The 15,478-nt window shown below is 39.6% G+C and overlaps 1 protein-coding gene across 2 annotated transcripts in view; it reads right to left on the bottom strand.

Moving 5' to 3' along the window:
- Window positions 1–275: 275 nt before the first annotated feature.
- The window catches only part of LOC124406776, a 73,255-nt gene continuing 58,052 nt past the window's right edge, over window positions 276–15,478 (bottom strand). For both annotated transcript variants that reach the window (XM_046882362.1, XM_046882363.1), the window contains exons 2-5: window positions 4,234–4,447; window positions 2,537–2,844; window positions 1,565–1,901; window positions 276–961 (exon numbers count right to left, since the gene is read on the bottom strand). In XM_046882362.1, the coding sequence (XP_046738318.1) occupies window positions 785–961; window positions 1,565–1,901; window positions 2,537–2,844; window positions 4,234–4,447 (1,036 nt within the window). In that variant the 3' untranslated portion in view covers window positions 276–784. The remainder of the gene's footprint in view (window positions 962–1,564; window positions 1,902–2,536; window positions 2,845–4,233; window positions 4,448–15,478) is intronic.

The raw sequence follows: 15,478 nt of genomic DNA, 5'->3' as shown, positions 1-15,478 counted from the left end.
TGCGAAAAGCGCAAAAATGTGCTCAGGTGTATATCGATCTGAACAGACGACGCTTAAATAGTAAAATTGGCCATATACATATGTAGATATGAGCAGCAATCTTGAAAATTATGCGGGTATTTTGAATCCTTTGTTGTCACAATATAACAAAGGGTGGTCTGGATCGTATAAACAGCGAGTAAACGTAGTAACTTTGCCGTTCAAAAGTCCAACGACAGGGTCAACAGAAAAAGGACAAGAATGACTATATGATCTTCAGACCTTGCCAAGATTCCTTCGAGTAAATTTATTAACACAGATTTACATACACGGCTAATAATACTCATTTCTCGCTTTGCTTTCCATTAACGCGCGTTATTAAGCTTCTAATAATAACAAATATACGACTCCGAGTGAAATTTTCCACCACGTGAGATATAATTTGTATTGAAAGACATATATACAACATGACACGCGTTATAAAACATAGCAAAAGGGGCTTTCATCACGGCTTTGTATGTAAATCCAGGCCAGAAAATCTACGCGAGACCGCCGAGGTACGGAAATCTTGTTGTTGCCTCGTCCTCTTTTTTTCAACTTCATCGTTGGGTATCTGAACGGCCATACATGTATACTACGCGTACGCTCTGTATTAGTGAGATCGTGGCAAATGCGATAGCGTCTACCTTTGTACCACATTATCGTTGAAATTGATCGCCACGTTGCCTTAAATCTAATAGTACAATATTTTTATGAATTAAAGTATTCTTTACTCTCATTTAAAAATTAATTTAATTTAATACTTTCAGGCGTATGATTGATCGAGCGATATAGCAATTTTATTCCCCTTTTCAACCCAATTTCTCAAACGCCCCCGGAGTTCCTCCAGACTTTTGGATTTCGCTTTGTTTATCCTTTTGTATTTAACATCCTTCGGCTTCGTCACGGATCTGTGGTTGCTCATTACCCTGTTGTACGTAACCTGAAAGACAAACAAAAACCACCTCGTTGTAGTTGTAAGGCTAAAACGTACTCTAATCAAGCGGAGGAATGTCGCCTACACGAACAGGGTGCTACAGCAGTCACTCAGTGAAGCTGGAAGCTCAGTACAACCTCATACCTCTATCACTTTCATTGCGTGTGTTATTGCAATTTTGATACATTCATCTCGCTCTCCAAAATACACTATAGAAAGTCAAAGGTGAGAAAAATTGTTTGATTGTAGCTTTGCAAACTTATATCTCGAGCTCGTCCCGCTGGGAATTTTATTTTCCATAAAAGGGTATTGCGATTAATCTCCAATATACTTTTCAGTTTGTATTCCTGCTTATGCTTTCAACGATCATTCCAACTCTTTTCATCGATCGGATACTTTTTGTCAACTTTGCCATTCAGTAGCTTGAATCAATCATTAAACAACCTGTAATTTGGTTATCTGTATTTTATCTTTTTTGAAGTGTGACTGAAGAACCGCGAAATGAACCGAAAACTTGAACTTGACAGAAGAATAAAAATGACGAAAAGGTGTTCGGCATTCAGCTGAGAGAAAAACAAAAGTGAAGCATTAATCTTGTGATTGCGATACCTGAGCCTGTTGACTCTCTTCCCGGGGTCTTTCACTGGGTGGCGAATCGGCCTCCTGAGCCAGCCTCTCGAAACTGCCGTACAGATCCTGCAGACGTCCTTTACCGCCTCCAAGGCTCTTCGACCTACGATCCTCGTACTCGGAGTTTTCCGTCGACTCGGACGGATCCTGGTTGTTCTCACTATCGCCATCCTCCTCGACCGAGTAGACCGTTTCAAGGATTTCCGGTCTGCGTAGGTAGCCGTTGCAGCGACGTAAAGAGGCGTACTTATTCGATGGTTCCACCGCGTCGGAGACCGATCTGATCACCGTGACGTCCGTGATGTTTGATCGAAACCTGAAGTAAAGAAGAATCGGTAGTAACAGCCCAGAGAACTTCTTTCTCTGTTTATTCGGTCACGAAAATGAATTCATTCAATTCGATGAGTTTCAGCTCCTACCGCAGTCAATTTATTTCTTCGTTTTCTTCATCACTAATTTGAATCATCACAAACATAATAAGCAAATTATGTCACATTTCCTTCTTAACTATAAATATAAGCAATTTTATTCAGCATTGTAAGTAATTGGAATTCAAGTGCCTGGTTTTTTCTTTTCGGTATATAGACGAAATAAAAACAGAAAAAAACGACTTCCTAATTCCACCTTCCGCACATACGGAGTACCAACTATAAGCACAGGATGATTTAGAGTTTCATGTCGTGATATATTGTACTATTTGGACGTATCGTAGTGTGTACCTAATGACTAGTGTCTAATCGGAAAACGTGATGTTAACGATGGTCACGTTTCCCCAACTTTCTTCTACCTCCACATTAATAATATACAACGATGCGATGGACAGCTGGACTTTCGAAAGGCTTCCGCTCGGTAGACAAATTAATATAAATAAACGAACCAAAGAAACAGAATGAGAAAATAAAATCTCCGCAGATATAATAAAAGGTTTATAGATGCGGAAATGAATCTGACCTCGGGGGAGCAGGATCATCGGCAGTTTCCTCGAGAACAACGGCGCTGTCACTGTCACCGAGGCTGTCAAGTCTGTCGAGGGCATCGCAAGGCGGCGAATCCCTGGTGCCGGTACTTTTGTCAGCGAGTCTGCTCTGCAGTTCCCTGATGACTTGTTGCTGTCTCAAAATGATGGCCTCCCTCTGTGCAAGACTAGCTTCGATCTCCTTCTGCTTCCTGGATAATTTCGACTCGAACAACAGCAGCTGAGAGGACAATGCGAACAGTTGTTCGGCTTTCTCGACCGTCAGTCTGGCTACCAGATCCTCCTGCAAGTTCGTTAAAAGTTCATTCACGCGCAACGCTGCAGGTGCATCTCGTCCAGAGACCATTATAGGTGTGCCCATGACCCACACGAAGCAGTACTCGGTTCACGTTATACACGCGTGGATATGGGCACGGTTCGATATGTACATTGTATGTATACATATGCAAGTTAAACGACTGGAAGGGCGCCATACCGCCAATGCAATTAGAGGCCTCTAAAACCGATTCGCTATTATAGCCGATACTTAGATTGATACATAACAGGTTCAAATTTCAGATTTATGATAGGTGTAGAGACGGTCGTTGTCCAGGACTTGATACTTAGATTTCCTCCCATTCTTGCACGTTTTATTTTTCTTCTTTCGATTAGGTAATTTATTATGCCTACTGCCTTGCCTTATACACACCTTCGCCGAGACTGGCGCAAGAATAATAACAAGCGCAAGAAACAGGAAAGTATCAATTCCTTCCATCGGACAAGCCTGGCTTCTTGTTGGTCTGTTATTACCAATCGATAACGATTCGTTATTTCTTTATTCTCTTCTATCAAAAATTCTTCACGCTTTAGAATTAATATATATGTTTGACATTTATAGCATCGAATGAATTCGTTACGATCCCGATTCGTATACATATACTTGTTATTGCGTGTAATTAGAAATACAGAATAAAAGCATACTTAATTTCATTACGGACCTGGTTAAGTTTGTCAAATTGTAAATATATTAGAATATTCACGATTTTTAAACTGCAGCTTACTACATAGTTCGAAGCAGTGAAAATGAAATCAGGTGAATTGCTTGCAACCATTAACCCCCGACGAAACTGTTTAATATTAAAGGCCTGAAGTCGAAGCATCCGAGCTGAGTACAAGAATTAATCGACGCTTATAAATATGCGATAGTCATTTGATCGCGGTCATTTTGATGCACGTATAGGTATACTGTGTACGGTTCGGTATGTGTAGCCTCCGTATGCAAACAATTCGGCTTTCCCAGATGACCATTTACGAGGCACAATGGCCTCCGCGTTCATAATCGCCTCCTTATGGGTGAACCGAGGCGCGCGGAGATGGTTAGTCGTGCAAAACAAGGCGCGGGCACCCGGGCACGACATCCTGCAGAATCTGATTCATTCAAATTTAATCAATAAATCAATGATCGCATTATACAGCCACCACGAGGATGCTATAGTATAAGTAATGCGTTTACTTTTAGGTTACGCTATCGAAGAGCCGTACGCGGTACTGTAATAGAGTTGCAGGTATTCGCAAATTCGCTGCAATAGTCAAACGTGTCCCACTCGTATACCGATCGGCGTCTAGTGACGCTGAAACGGCCGTCTCTTACACGGCGCTTATGTATATAAATATTAGACGATCTTCTCTATACCTGTAATTTAAGAGCCCTTCGCCAGTCCAACATCTGGTGCGCCTGCGCCCGCTGTCTCGCCAAAAGAGCCTTGATAACCGATTTAGCTTCGTCCAGGGAAGTGACCTCTGCGTCGGTGGATACCTTGCAGACGACTTCGCGTTTCGAACTGCTCACGAAACCCTCCGTAAGCGTTTCCAGATGAGGACCACTGTCCATCGACGTTTCGTCAAAGCTGAAAGTCAAAGAATCGAGTTGTCAAAATTGCTAATTTCGAAAATTTTCAATTCCATTCTTACGTTTTACGACTTGAATGGCGTATGAAAATTGTTTACTGAAAATTCGCTATCGCGGACTGATGTTCAAGATTTTTCATTAAGTAATTGAAACCCCCGTCATGATATTTTCTTGTAATCTTACAAATGTAAACCACATTTCAGTACATATTGCGAAAACTAACCAATATACGTTGGAATTTTGTTAACAGGGTTATATATTTGCCTGATAACTCATGGTGAACGGTTTGTTGTATTTCGGATGGATCGTTGTCATTTGGTAGAAAGGAATGCTGAATTGATACCACGTGATAAAAAAAAAGTTTCGGAAAAACTGCCGGGTTATTGTACATGCTCGAAGGCCCTTGTGCAATGAATGTGGCGGGTTTTCCTGCAGCGGACGACACTGATTTGATTGATAACACTGGAGGGTGCTGATCACTTCAATTCTCTCTTCCGTCCGCATCTTCGTCTCAATAATTTTATTCACGATGTTTAATCGACATACATAGCAATGATATACCGAAATAATATATATGTATATACTAGCAGTACGATATTACTTATAATAGAATACGTATTAGGTGTTCTTTTATCTTATGCAAATGAAAATACATAGTGTCTGTCAATTGAGGTTGAATTCAATATACGAAGTGTAATCGATGCTTCAAGGATTTACAACTCTGGATAGGTACATACATGATTGTACGTTCGTACATGATATACCTTTCGTGTCGTAATTAGTATACATAATACATCCAATATATTAAATGTCCTGCAGCTATTGAGAGGCATGCTAGACGTATATATTTATTATGTCTGGTCTGAGTAATGAACACGAACAATAATGACAGTCTGCTAACACAACGGTGAGTTCTCTCGCAGTTGTCGTTCTGTAAAGCTCTTTATACCGTTTCAAATTCGGTTCAGAACTGGCAGGGATATTACATTTAATTAATTTACCAAAGTTTCTCTCACACCAGTCCCCTCATTGCTGAAACTAAAGCATTCTCGAAACCTAGATATCAGTATCCGCCCAACGTTCTCTGTCGCAGCTCCTTCATATTACTGTCATCGACCCAACGAACCAGCCGGAGACCCTTGATTATATTCAGTCTACTACAGCATATATATTTATTCCATACCGAGGACACCCAAATCCAAGGAAAAGTATATTGGAGAAAGAAACTTTCTTCCAAATGTCATCAAAATATCGTGAGCGAGTTACATATTTCTCAGATCTAAAAAAATACCAGCGATTCAGAAAAAAGTGATTTCTCATGACGTATAAGTGGGTGATTAGTTGCATCCCTGTTTTAAAAATTGTTCCATCTTGTAATACCTGAATAACGTTTCAAGCCATGTTTCCATTGTCACGTATAAGGCAAACTCCAACAATTACCAACAGATTCTTCCTGATAGAATTTATTTTCAGATCCAAAAAGAGAGACCATAACAGTTTGGAAAAGAAACGTTGTAATCAAATTGACTTCGACTTTTGTCAAGTGGTTTTACGTTCCCGATGAAGTGCTCTTCACATCGCCTGCGATTACACCTCACTGATTGTGAGTGCATACATCCTGCCACTGTGGTATCAAATGTGTACAGACATTATGCACCGCCATGCTCGCGTGTTGTCTGAAAGTACGGTCAAGTCCGTCGTAGGATCTACGGTCAGGTGGCGACGGAGCAGTTGGTGCCCGTGGCGTAAGTGCTGCGCTGTAAAATCTACGAATTTAGGGCGCTCTTAGGACTACGAGGATCGACCTAATCGGAAAACTGTGTATTCAACCAGTCTTTTTTATTTTATTTATTTTTTTCTCAACGAAGAAGAGTTTCCGTCACTGATAGCTCGATACCGAGTTAGGTATCGATATCTCTGAGGTGACACGGAACATAAAAATTTCGAGCATCCACTTGGGGAAGTTGAGGTGAACTTGGTTTTTATCGCATTACGACGCGTGTGAAAAGTCGAGAAGTTTCGGAAGCGAACAGGCGATGAGCGAGCGTGAATCCGTTCAGATTTTTGATATCCGGATGTCGTAACCGCAGCTTCACAGAGAAGCGCATAAGCATATCCGATGTAGTGAAGCGATAGTAATGCACTGCGAGTCGGCTTATTGTTAGTAATTTAGCGCACGTGGCTGACCTCATTTCCGGTTCTTTTCAAATATTCATCAACAGTAAAAAAAAAAAAGTTGCTTGACGTTTGCTCGCGGGTGTTTCCCTAACCACCACCACCACCAGCAGCACCAGATATAATGCATTATAATTGAACAGATTCTTACTATGAGTCGTCTGAAGAAAAACGTCATTGCAGCGATTTTCATCAACGACACCAAGGGCGAAAATGATAAGATATTATATTTATCCAGGAATAATAAATTGAACTTTTATCCTTGCGGAGAATTTCGAAATTTTATACACAGGGATTCAGGATTCAAGAGATATTCTCGATTATTTTTTCCACCGCCCTTCGCTGCGGCGGCATCAGAGCAATTAAAAAATCCATTCAACTGAAGGAGAATTAATTTCCTGGTGAATATGATTTCGAATATAGTTGACGTTAATTAACGAAACGAAGAATAGAATCGAGGTAGGTATATACACACACATATATCTGATAAAAATGGAAATGCGAAGTATCTGTACGATCAGATTTGCCATATCCACCGGCAAGTGGTAAGCCTGCGTCAATATTTCAGAGCAGCCTGCGATCACCTTCACCTCATTTCTGTGTCCGTAACCCGACAAGCTCGGAATTGGGATGGGATTACGGAGAAGTTGGCTGTTTAATTATTTATAGAGAATGGGCCAAAGTATCGATTCTCTCCGATTCTACTATGTTTGTGCACAGGGATATACGTGGGATGTTCAGTGATCAACCGTGCGTGACAGGGGATCGAGGATACAAAAAGAAATTATCTACGCTAAGATGAATGGGATTTTTTGGAAAAGAAAAATCAAAAAAATTTTAGTAACTCACGAAGCTATAATACAGGTGAAGTTTAACTGAAATTTTCTCGAGGAAAATAAATTATTAGATTGAATGAATTAGGCGAATTTGATAAAATCTTTGTCTATCTCTATGTATCTATGTACTATTTCATATTGTTGTATAACTTTCAGCAGATTTTTGTTTTTTATTTTTGTTTTCTCACTGTGATCCCTGTATTTTAGCGCTTTCTTTCTCTCTTTCTTTGTGAGAAGACTCGAGGAAATGGCCTCAACTTTTTCCGTCGCAGCTTTTCCCGGGCAGTTGAAAGAACGACGAAAAGAAAAACAAAGGTCTACTGCAGTAGTTTAATGACATTGCGCGAGATAAATGAAATTGGTTTCGAGTTAGATTGCAATGCGAGTTGCGCGACATCGTATACATATAACTCGATTCCACGCGATCGGTCCAGTGATTTAATTTCACTGTCGAAAATCCGGGATATCGCACAGTGTATGTGATTATGACACCGACATACGACAGTGATTAAATCACGTACACTCAAATCCGTCCACCATTCGAAATAAATTAAAATTCTAAATTATTCTCACGCGCAAAAAAAAAAAATAATTAACAATATTTAACAATCACGATATCGTATCATTATACTTTCGTATTAATAAATTATCGATAAATCGGAAAATTCGTTGCGACATTAATCTCGATGCTCAAAGTGTCCCTCGTAACAATTATCCGTACATGCTTGATAATTAATTAACAAATGTCTATACACGTATAGTCTGCTGGATGGTCAATCGCACACTGATAGATACAAAGGATATCGGAGACGCATCCTGCCTAATAGCTGATCTAGAGATACAATACATATATTCGTCCTGCACAAAGCAGCTGCAGTATGCTTTGATCTTACGCACCAATACGCACAGTGGGGACGACCATGATGTGTCTCGTTCCTGGCTTCGCAGGAAGTAAAGCATTAAGCGCATCAGTACTTCCGGACTAAGTGACGACCGACTAAAACGCACACCCCGTTTCCGTTTCGCCAGAGCTTCGAACGCGCTGTGATAAAGCAGCTGCTCTTTAAACACTTCCATGGTTGTATCGCCCTCATTTCGATAATTACCTCAGCAGATATAGGTATACTATATCGGTAAATATTTGATGAATCCAACACAGCTTTTCTCATCAGGCTTTTCCATAACGGTAATTAAAGTTTACACTGTATCGACGTCGAAGTAACGAGATGACGATCGGACTGAAATATTTAGTAGATCGATGAGAAAGGTTAATTACAAACCGAATAAAATATCCACCCTTCTCAAAAAAAAAAGAAGAAAAAAAAAAGAAATGATTTGCCACTGTAAATAAAAAAAAAAGCTAAATCGTGCTACAACGACTAATAGAAGCGATAAACTACTATTCCTACTCTGCGAGTATCACACAGTTCGTTGAGTCCAATATGGCGCGAATAGTTTTCACAAATCAAGAGAAACTCGTTTCGTCTGTGTAAAAGTGCAAACTCTGTGCAACCAGAGATGAATTTTCTTTCGCGTATATATATATTACACCGGTGTGTAATGAACCTAACGCGATGAATACGAATCCGGATTTGAGCATGATAGGAACTCGTAAAATTATACGTCTGGATATCGCAGCCTCGCGTGCCTGGGAAATAACGCAGGCATAACACGTATCGTTTCAACGGAGTGGCCGGCGCTACGAGGATTGAAAAAATAAGTGTTTACAGCTACGATTAACTCTCGGTGGAAGACACGCGACAGACAGACAGTTTTCACGGCAAACCGGGAGCCGTTCGTTCGAGTTTGAAATCACTCGAGAGGCAATTAAAATGGCAATCCACGTCTGTACGATCCGATGCAGGGCTCATAGAATCCCAGTCAGTCACTACTTCTCGACGTGCAGCAGCGTCGTTGCAGTTCCACTGCATACATGCTCGTTCTTCACTTTATGCAGCTACTGCTGCTGCCGTGGAATCCGACTTTTTTGTTACCTTTTCGACTTTCGTTCCTGCGCACGAGACATTTTCATTTAATCTCTTTATACTCCAACAGAAGTACCCACATTCGTGATTGCAGCTCGATCCTACGACCCTGACATACTTACACGTCTCTCGTACTCTGCGCTGCATGTACTATATATGCACAGTCTCGTAAACGTACCCTATATTACAGCTCCAACTCGACGAGTTATCTTAAATCGTAGAAATTTTCCATTCATGAAAATATAATGTTTATTCGAAATGTATCACACGTCGAACGGAGATGATTGTATCAGCATCCTCGTCGAACGTGACGGATCCCCAAAACCAGCTCGTATACTTGACCTATGCTGACGACTCGTCGTCACTTACGATTTCATTCGTAAGATAGAGTTTAGTATGCCAGGGTCGCGTACCGAGTCTTGGTACAATTTCAATCATGAAAGAGCGTTCGATTTGTAATGTCAAAGGTTGGATCGAGTTGTACTTGATCAGGTTTGGCTACAATTCTGGCTTACAATTAACGCCGACAGTTAGACGCCGGGTGAAAGCCTCGAGCGCAATGATTTCGACGACTGAATGTTTTGACGACGTTGTTTGTCTATTATTTACAGTTTACGTAAGACTGTACTCGTAATGCTATCAGGTAAATAAAAATAACTTCGAAATTAATTTAACATCCGTCGAAAAATGTTTAATTTATAAAATAATGCATTACAACTTTTCGAAATAAAAAATTCACGTTTCGGTAATGGTGACAGGGTGGAAAAAACAGGAATCAGAAGGATATTTTTGCACATCCTAATACTATGTGTATGAGCTGATTTTCACTATAATAAGACAAAAGAACAATTTATGCATAATCGTGTGCCGGTATCGAAAGAATTATATTTAGAAATTCAAGAGCGAAGGCGGCTTGAATAATTCAAGAAATGCAATTCATAAAGATTTTACGTGACTTTCGACAGATACGACAGCTCTCTTGATTTTATTACGTGTTCAGCAGAGACACTCGATTATCGAACAGCGTGTAATGATTATTACTGCGATACCGGAGTAGAGATTTCACGAGATATTCGACCCAATTGAGCGGTGTGACTATATTAAGGCAGGATTCTATTTTGGGCGCTCGACAAAAAGGTTATTTTTATGAATTTTTTATAAGTTTGTGAATAAAGATATTGATGTACTGTTTGTTATGCTTAATAAATACACTCTTGAAATACATTTAAAAAAATTTTATTACATATTTTATGCATTTTTAACATACAAAAACACCGTTTGAATACAACGCTTCGATTAGTAGGTGCGGGTTAGCGCTGGTGTTGAAATTTCAAAAACGAGCCATCTAAAACAGAAAAATTTTAAATTTTTAGGTTCAATATATAACTAGCTGCCGACTGAACTAGAATTATGAAAAAAAATTTGATATTTACTATTTTTTTGTTTTTTTGCAAAAAGTGAAAATGCATGCGATTTTTAATCTTCCTTTTGGTCACCGCCATTTTGTTATTTTTACACGTACATAAAAAATTCTAGTTTAGTCGACTGCTAGTGATACATTGAACCTAAGAATTCAAAATTTTTCTGTTTAAATCGCCCATTTTTGAAATTTCAACATCAGCGCTGACCCACCTATTATAATCCAGGCGTCCTATTCAAATGGTGTTTTTGTGCGTTAAAAGTGCTGGAAATATATAATAAATTTTTTTTTTTATGTATTCATTAAGCCTAACAAACCCTACATCAATATCTTTATTCATAATCTCATAAAAACTTCATAAGAAATTGATCCTGTAATTCACAATGCTATAATTAAGAAATATAAAGTTAGAAAACGGATTTGTGAGAAATGTTGAAACCGTTTGAACAATGCAGCTGCTTATTCTTACAACGAAACAATTAGTTAACGCGAAGAAAAGAAAAACAAAAAGAACAAAGTAAAACTACAGTCATTGAATGTAATCGTCATACCGGTGTGACGTTATCGAAGATCTGCTTGACACATGCCAGACGGAATTACAAGGTGTCACACCGTCTGATGATACGAAGATCTGGTAGCGGAAGGAAGGCTTCCCTTCGTCAACATTTCTAAAAGGTGAAAGTATTCAATCATCTGTTAGAGTGCCGGAATTGAGTTAAGAAGGAAATAAATAATGTGACAGAATCTTCCCTGAAAGTGATAAAAATTTCCTTCCAGCAAAGCGAAACACTTCACGAGGGTGTCACTTTGATTCACGTTAACTGATAGAAAATAGAAAGGAAGAGAAGCTTCTCGCTGCTGCGCAAGGAACGGCTAGTCATTTGCTCAACGACATTGCCAGCCAACTTGTTGCATTATTACGTTATACCGAGGATTGAGAGACACTTATCTACAAAATATAATCTCGGATTCGTTGCAGCGTGTAAATTGAAAACCATCCATGTGATTTTCAACCACAAATGCAATACGAACTGTTTCAAATTTTTGCAAAATGCTGTTACAGAATTTTTTTCTCTTTTTTCGTTTATACATACTAGAAGCCCGCCGTTCAATTTCAAAATGATCTATTGCCGACGATTAATAGCAACTTAAGTGAAAGCTTGAATTCTTGAGGTAATAAATTTGTCACGCTTGCTCTAGTGGAATAGTAAGTCATATCTGCCAGATCGCAGAAAATATTCGATTAGACCGACCTTTGACTAACGAACAGAATATTGTAAATGAATTAAGTGGTATTTAAGATGCCAATTAGATATCCATGAAGAAAATTTTGGTGCTCGAAACTTGTCGAAAAAATATTTTCATCAATGTACGATGCAACGTTCGACAATTTTCAACGACGCGGACCTTTCTCTATGAATTTGGAAGTAGCGTCATGACTCGAAAAAAAGTGAAACATAATTCCTCGACGTTTGCACGAACCTTCAAGCAGGCCGTCGTCAGAAATGCCTAGCAATTTGATTCAATAAGATTCTCTGTAATCTTTTCTCGATTAGTCCAAGTTAATGGACCGCAGTATTTTTTTTTTCACAGGTAATTTAGCGACGGGACTGGATGAACAAATCGAAATTGAACGTAGTCCTCGTATTCGTTTGAAGGAAAAAAAAAAAAAAAAAAATTATTCCATTAAAAGATCTACATTATTGCAGGTAGATTGAGAATACCGTCTATAAATCGGTAATAATCCAATCACCAAGAACTGATCATTCTGCGGTCGTCCCGCAGTAGACGAAATCGTACATCGACAATTAGTATCACGCGCCAGTATACAAGCGGTGGAAAACATCGAAAACCTATCAACAAATTGACGAGTGCTCATCACTTTGTCGTAACTTCTATCTTTCATTTCGTACAAACATAATCACATTCACTAAATCTAAAACTAACGGTAAACACAGAATGAAAAGGACCTTCGAACGAGAAAAATATCTACGCTTTAGATACCTAAGTATAGTCAGTGGCAGTGTTGCTACAGGTTTAGTAGAAGTGCAAGTTGAATACCAAGAGGCAAGAATAAAAATAATGAAAAAAAAGAAAAAGCAAAAGAAAAAACAACCAATCTTAGATGATGATGGTTATGATGGTTAGCGAGGGAAAGTGAAGCTGTATCATGAAATGATCAAAGGTGTGCATAGGTCGATTTAGAAATTGCACCTAGTCGTGCCACGGAACCGTTAAGCGCCTTTTTTACGCTTCCGCGATATTTCTTTTTTCCAACCGTAATTACACTCCATATACAGTCGACGGTTCTACGAGGTGTGTAAGGTGGCCGGAGATGCAATGCCTACCTCTTGTATCTTCTTGACGTATACTGGGGGGGTCAACGTCGTCCAGTACCGGACACGTATTGTGTTATGGGTTGGTCATAGTGCGGACGTATTTGTCTGCAACCTAGACACGATATTCAAAGGCCCTATATGCCTCGATATACGTGGACGTAATAGCACGGGTTTTCCATGCCTCTTCCACTTATATTTATACTCACACTGTCGGTCGTGGACAGACACCGTGGATACAGACACGTATCCACAGCCGGACAAGAAAGACGAACGTGGCTTTACATAGCCGGCGGCTAGGCCGTTCCTTGGCCTTGCCAGACAGGATTCCTAAGGCACGAGTGTCGCCATTTTTTATTCTTGTTTCATTAATTTTTTACCCCCATCGTTTCCTATCTATTTCCACCGTACTCCCCCTCCCGTCCTCCTCTCTATTCTATAAAAGCCCCCGGGATTATGTGTGTGCATATTCGCCGTGGGATTCGTTTGGTGCTGGTTTTTTTCAATCGAATTGTGTTTATTTTAATGATACACTGGTGTTTTTTTTTTTTTTTTTTCCTCACTCCTTACATAAGTTGTTCGTTCATGATGGACATAATATTATCATCGTATAAACCGTCCGATGAAACGAAATTATTCGATTCGTCATTATACAGAGACGCTGTGTATCGAGATTGAGAAAAATCGACTTCTAAAGTTTTGTATTCATAAAAAATATGCTGATTATAAAATTTCCAAGAAATTGTACTTTAGCCCTTTTTCGCAATATTTCAATTTTACAAAAGCAATACTAGAAAGTTGCAGGGTACACTAAGAGATTCGTGTAGGACGATGATCTTTAGAAAACATGGACACTTCTCTACGTACTCAGTTTGGTACGATGAAATGCAAACGATATGTTACACTTGCTCGACGGTATAAGTTTTAGCGCTTTCTTTCTCACACGTGTTCACAACGCGGGACGAAGAAGTCCTCCAGAGCTAGAATCCTTGTGATTTAAATAAAGCACAAAAGCATTGACTTCCATCGGAGGATACCTTCTAAAAATAGATCGTCACAGTCAGCAATAGAAAGAGAGAAGTAGAAGAGATCGCGAAGAGGTAGGTATAATTGGAACTTTCCATTCGGTGTGCAAATGCGATTCCCAAGTTCTCATGGATTATGCGATGAAACCACTCTGACAGCCATGCCATGCCGGATCGAGATGCCGCCGCACAGGAAAAGTTGAATTTATTGTCAGTAGCATCGTTTCGACGCCGCGACATTACCGCGGATTCACTGCAGTGTTTTCATAGACGAAGGTACTAGATCGACGGTGAGAAAATTCCACTCGCGAGACATCTCAGGCTGTCCGTATCCCGATAACGTCGACGTTAAGTTTGACGTTACAGGATTACTTTTATTTATTTTATGTGAACGACGGGTGCGGAATTCACTGCGATATGCTTCGTGAAAGCTGAGTAACGATATCACAAGGGAGGCTGTTTCTTTAATGATTTAACCTTACTTCATGCTGTAACGTGCAAACCCCGATTAACCGATCATGGATTCGATTCTCTAAAAAAATGTTCCTTGATTTTCACGAAATTAATTGGGAAGTGGGCGGAGGTATTCTTATCTCGATTTGTTCACAGTAAGTTTTTCAGCGGTCTGTTTCTCACTTCATTCGTTGTCGGTCTTGTGCTGTATTGACTTTCGTCGTAGACTGATGTAGTTGTTTGTCGATACATCGGATAGGTATAAAATTTTCCTCAATTCTCGAATAGCCTATGCTTCTGAGAAATTTCAAGTAACGCCTTCCTCTCTCAGACTTTTTATTTTAAAGTGGTAATTTATCCTCATTAACGGTTGTAAGTTGTCCATCATTGATAAACTGCAGATTGATGATATCCGATTAATTTGATTGATTTTTATGGCCGGTATAAATAATCCAAAGTACACTTAGGATATAATTACGAGACGTGAATACGTGGTACATACGTGAGATCCTTTATCATACAACACGTATATGATTCAGAATGTAATTGGCTAATTTGCGTATCGTTCATCATTTACGAGTTGTGACGAAGAAGGTGCGAATCGCCATCGGCGTAATAATATCCAGCATGTACAAGACGTATAAGACGTCGTCTCGGAACGTCGGAGGCCGTTTGAGGATGCTTTTATTGGTGCGAATCTCTCTACCTATGGCAGGAAAGACTTTTGAATCTTTTAAGAGCGGCTCTATAAAATGTCAAGAGTGGAAGAGGGCTCATCGCCGGTTGAAAAATCCATCGA

This window comes from Diprion similis, chromosome 6, assembly GCF_021155765.1.
Source record: "Diprion similis isolate iyDipSimi1 chromosome 6, iyDipSimi1.1, whole genome shotgun sequence".
NCBI classification, from domain to species: domain Eukaryota; kingdom Metazoa; phylum Arthropoda; class Insecta; order Hymenoptera; family Diprionidae; genus Diprion; species Diprion similis.
The sequence above is the reverse complement of the archived record's forward strand: the minus strand, read 5'-3'. Positions and strand labels throughout refer to the sequence as shown.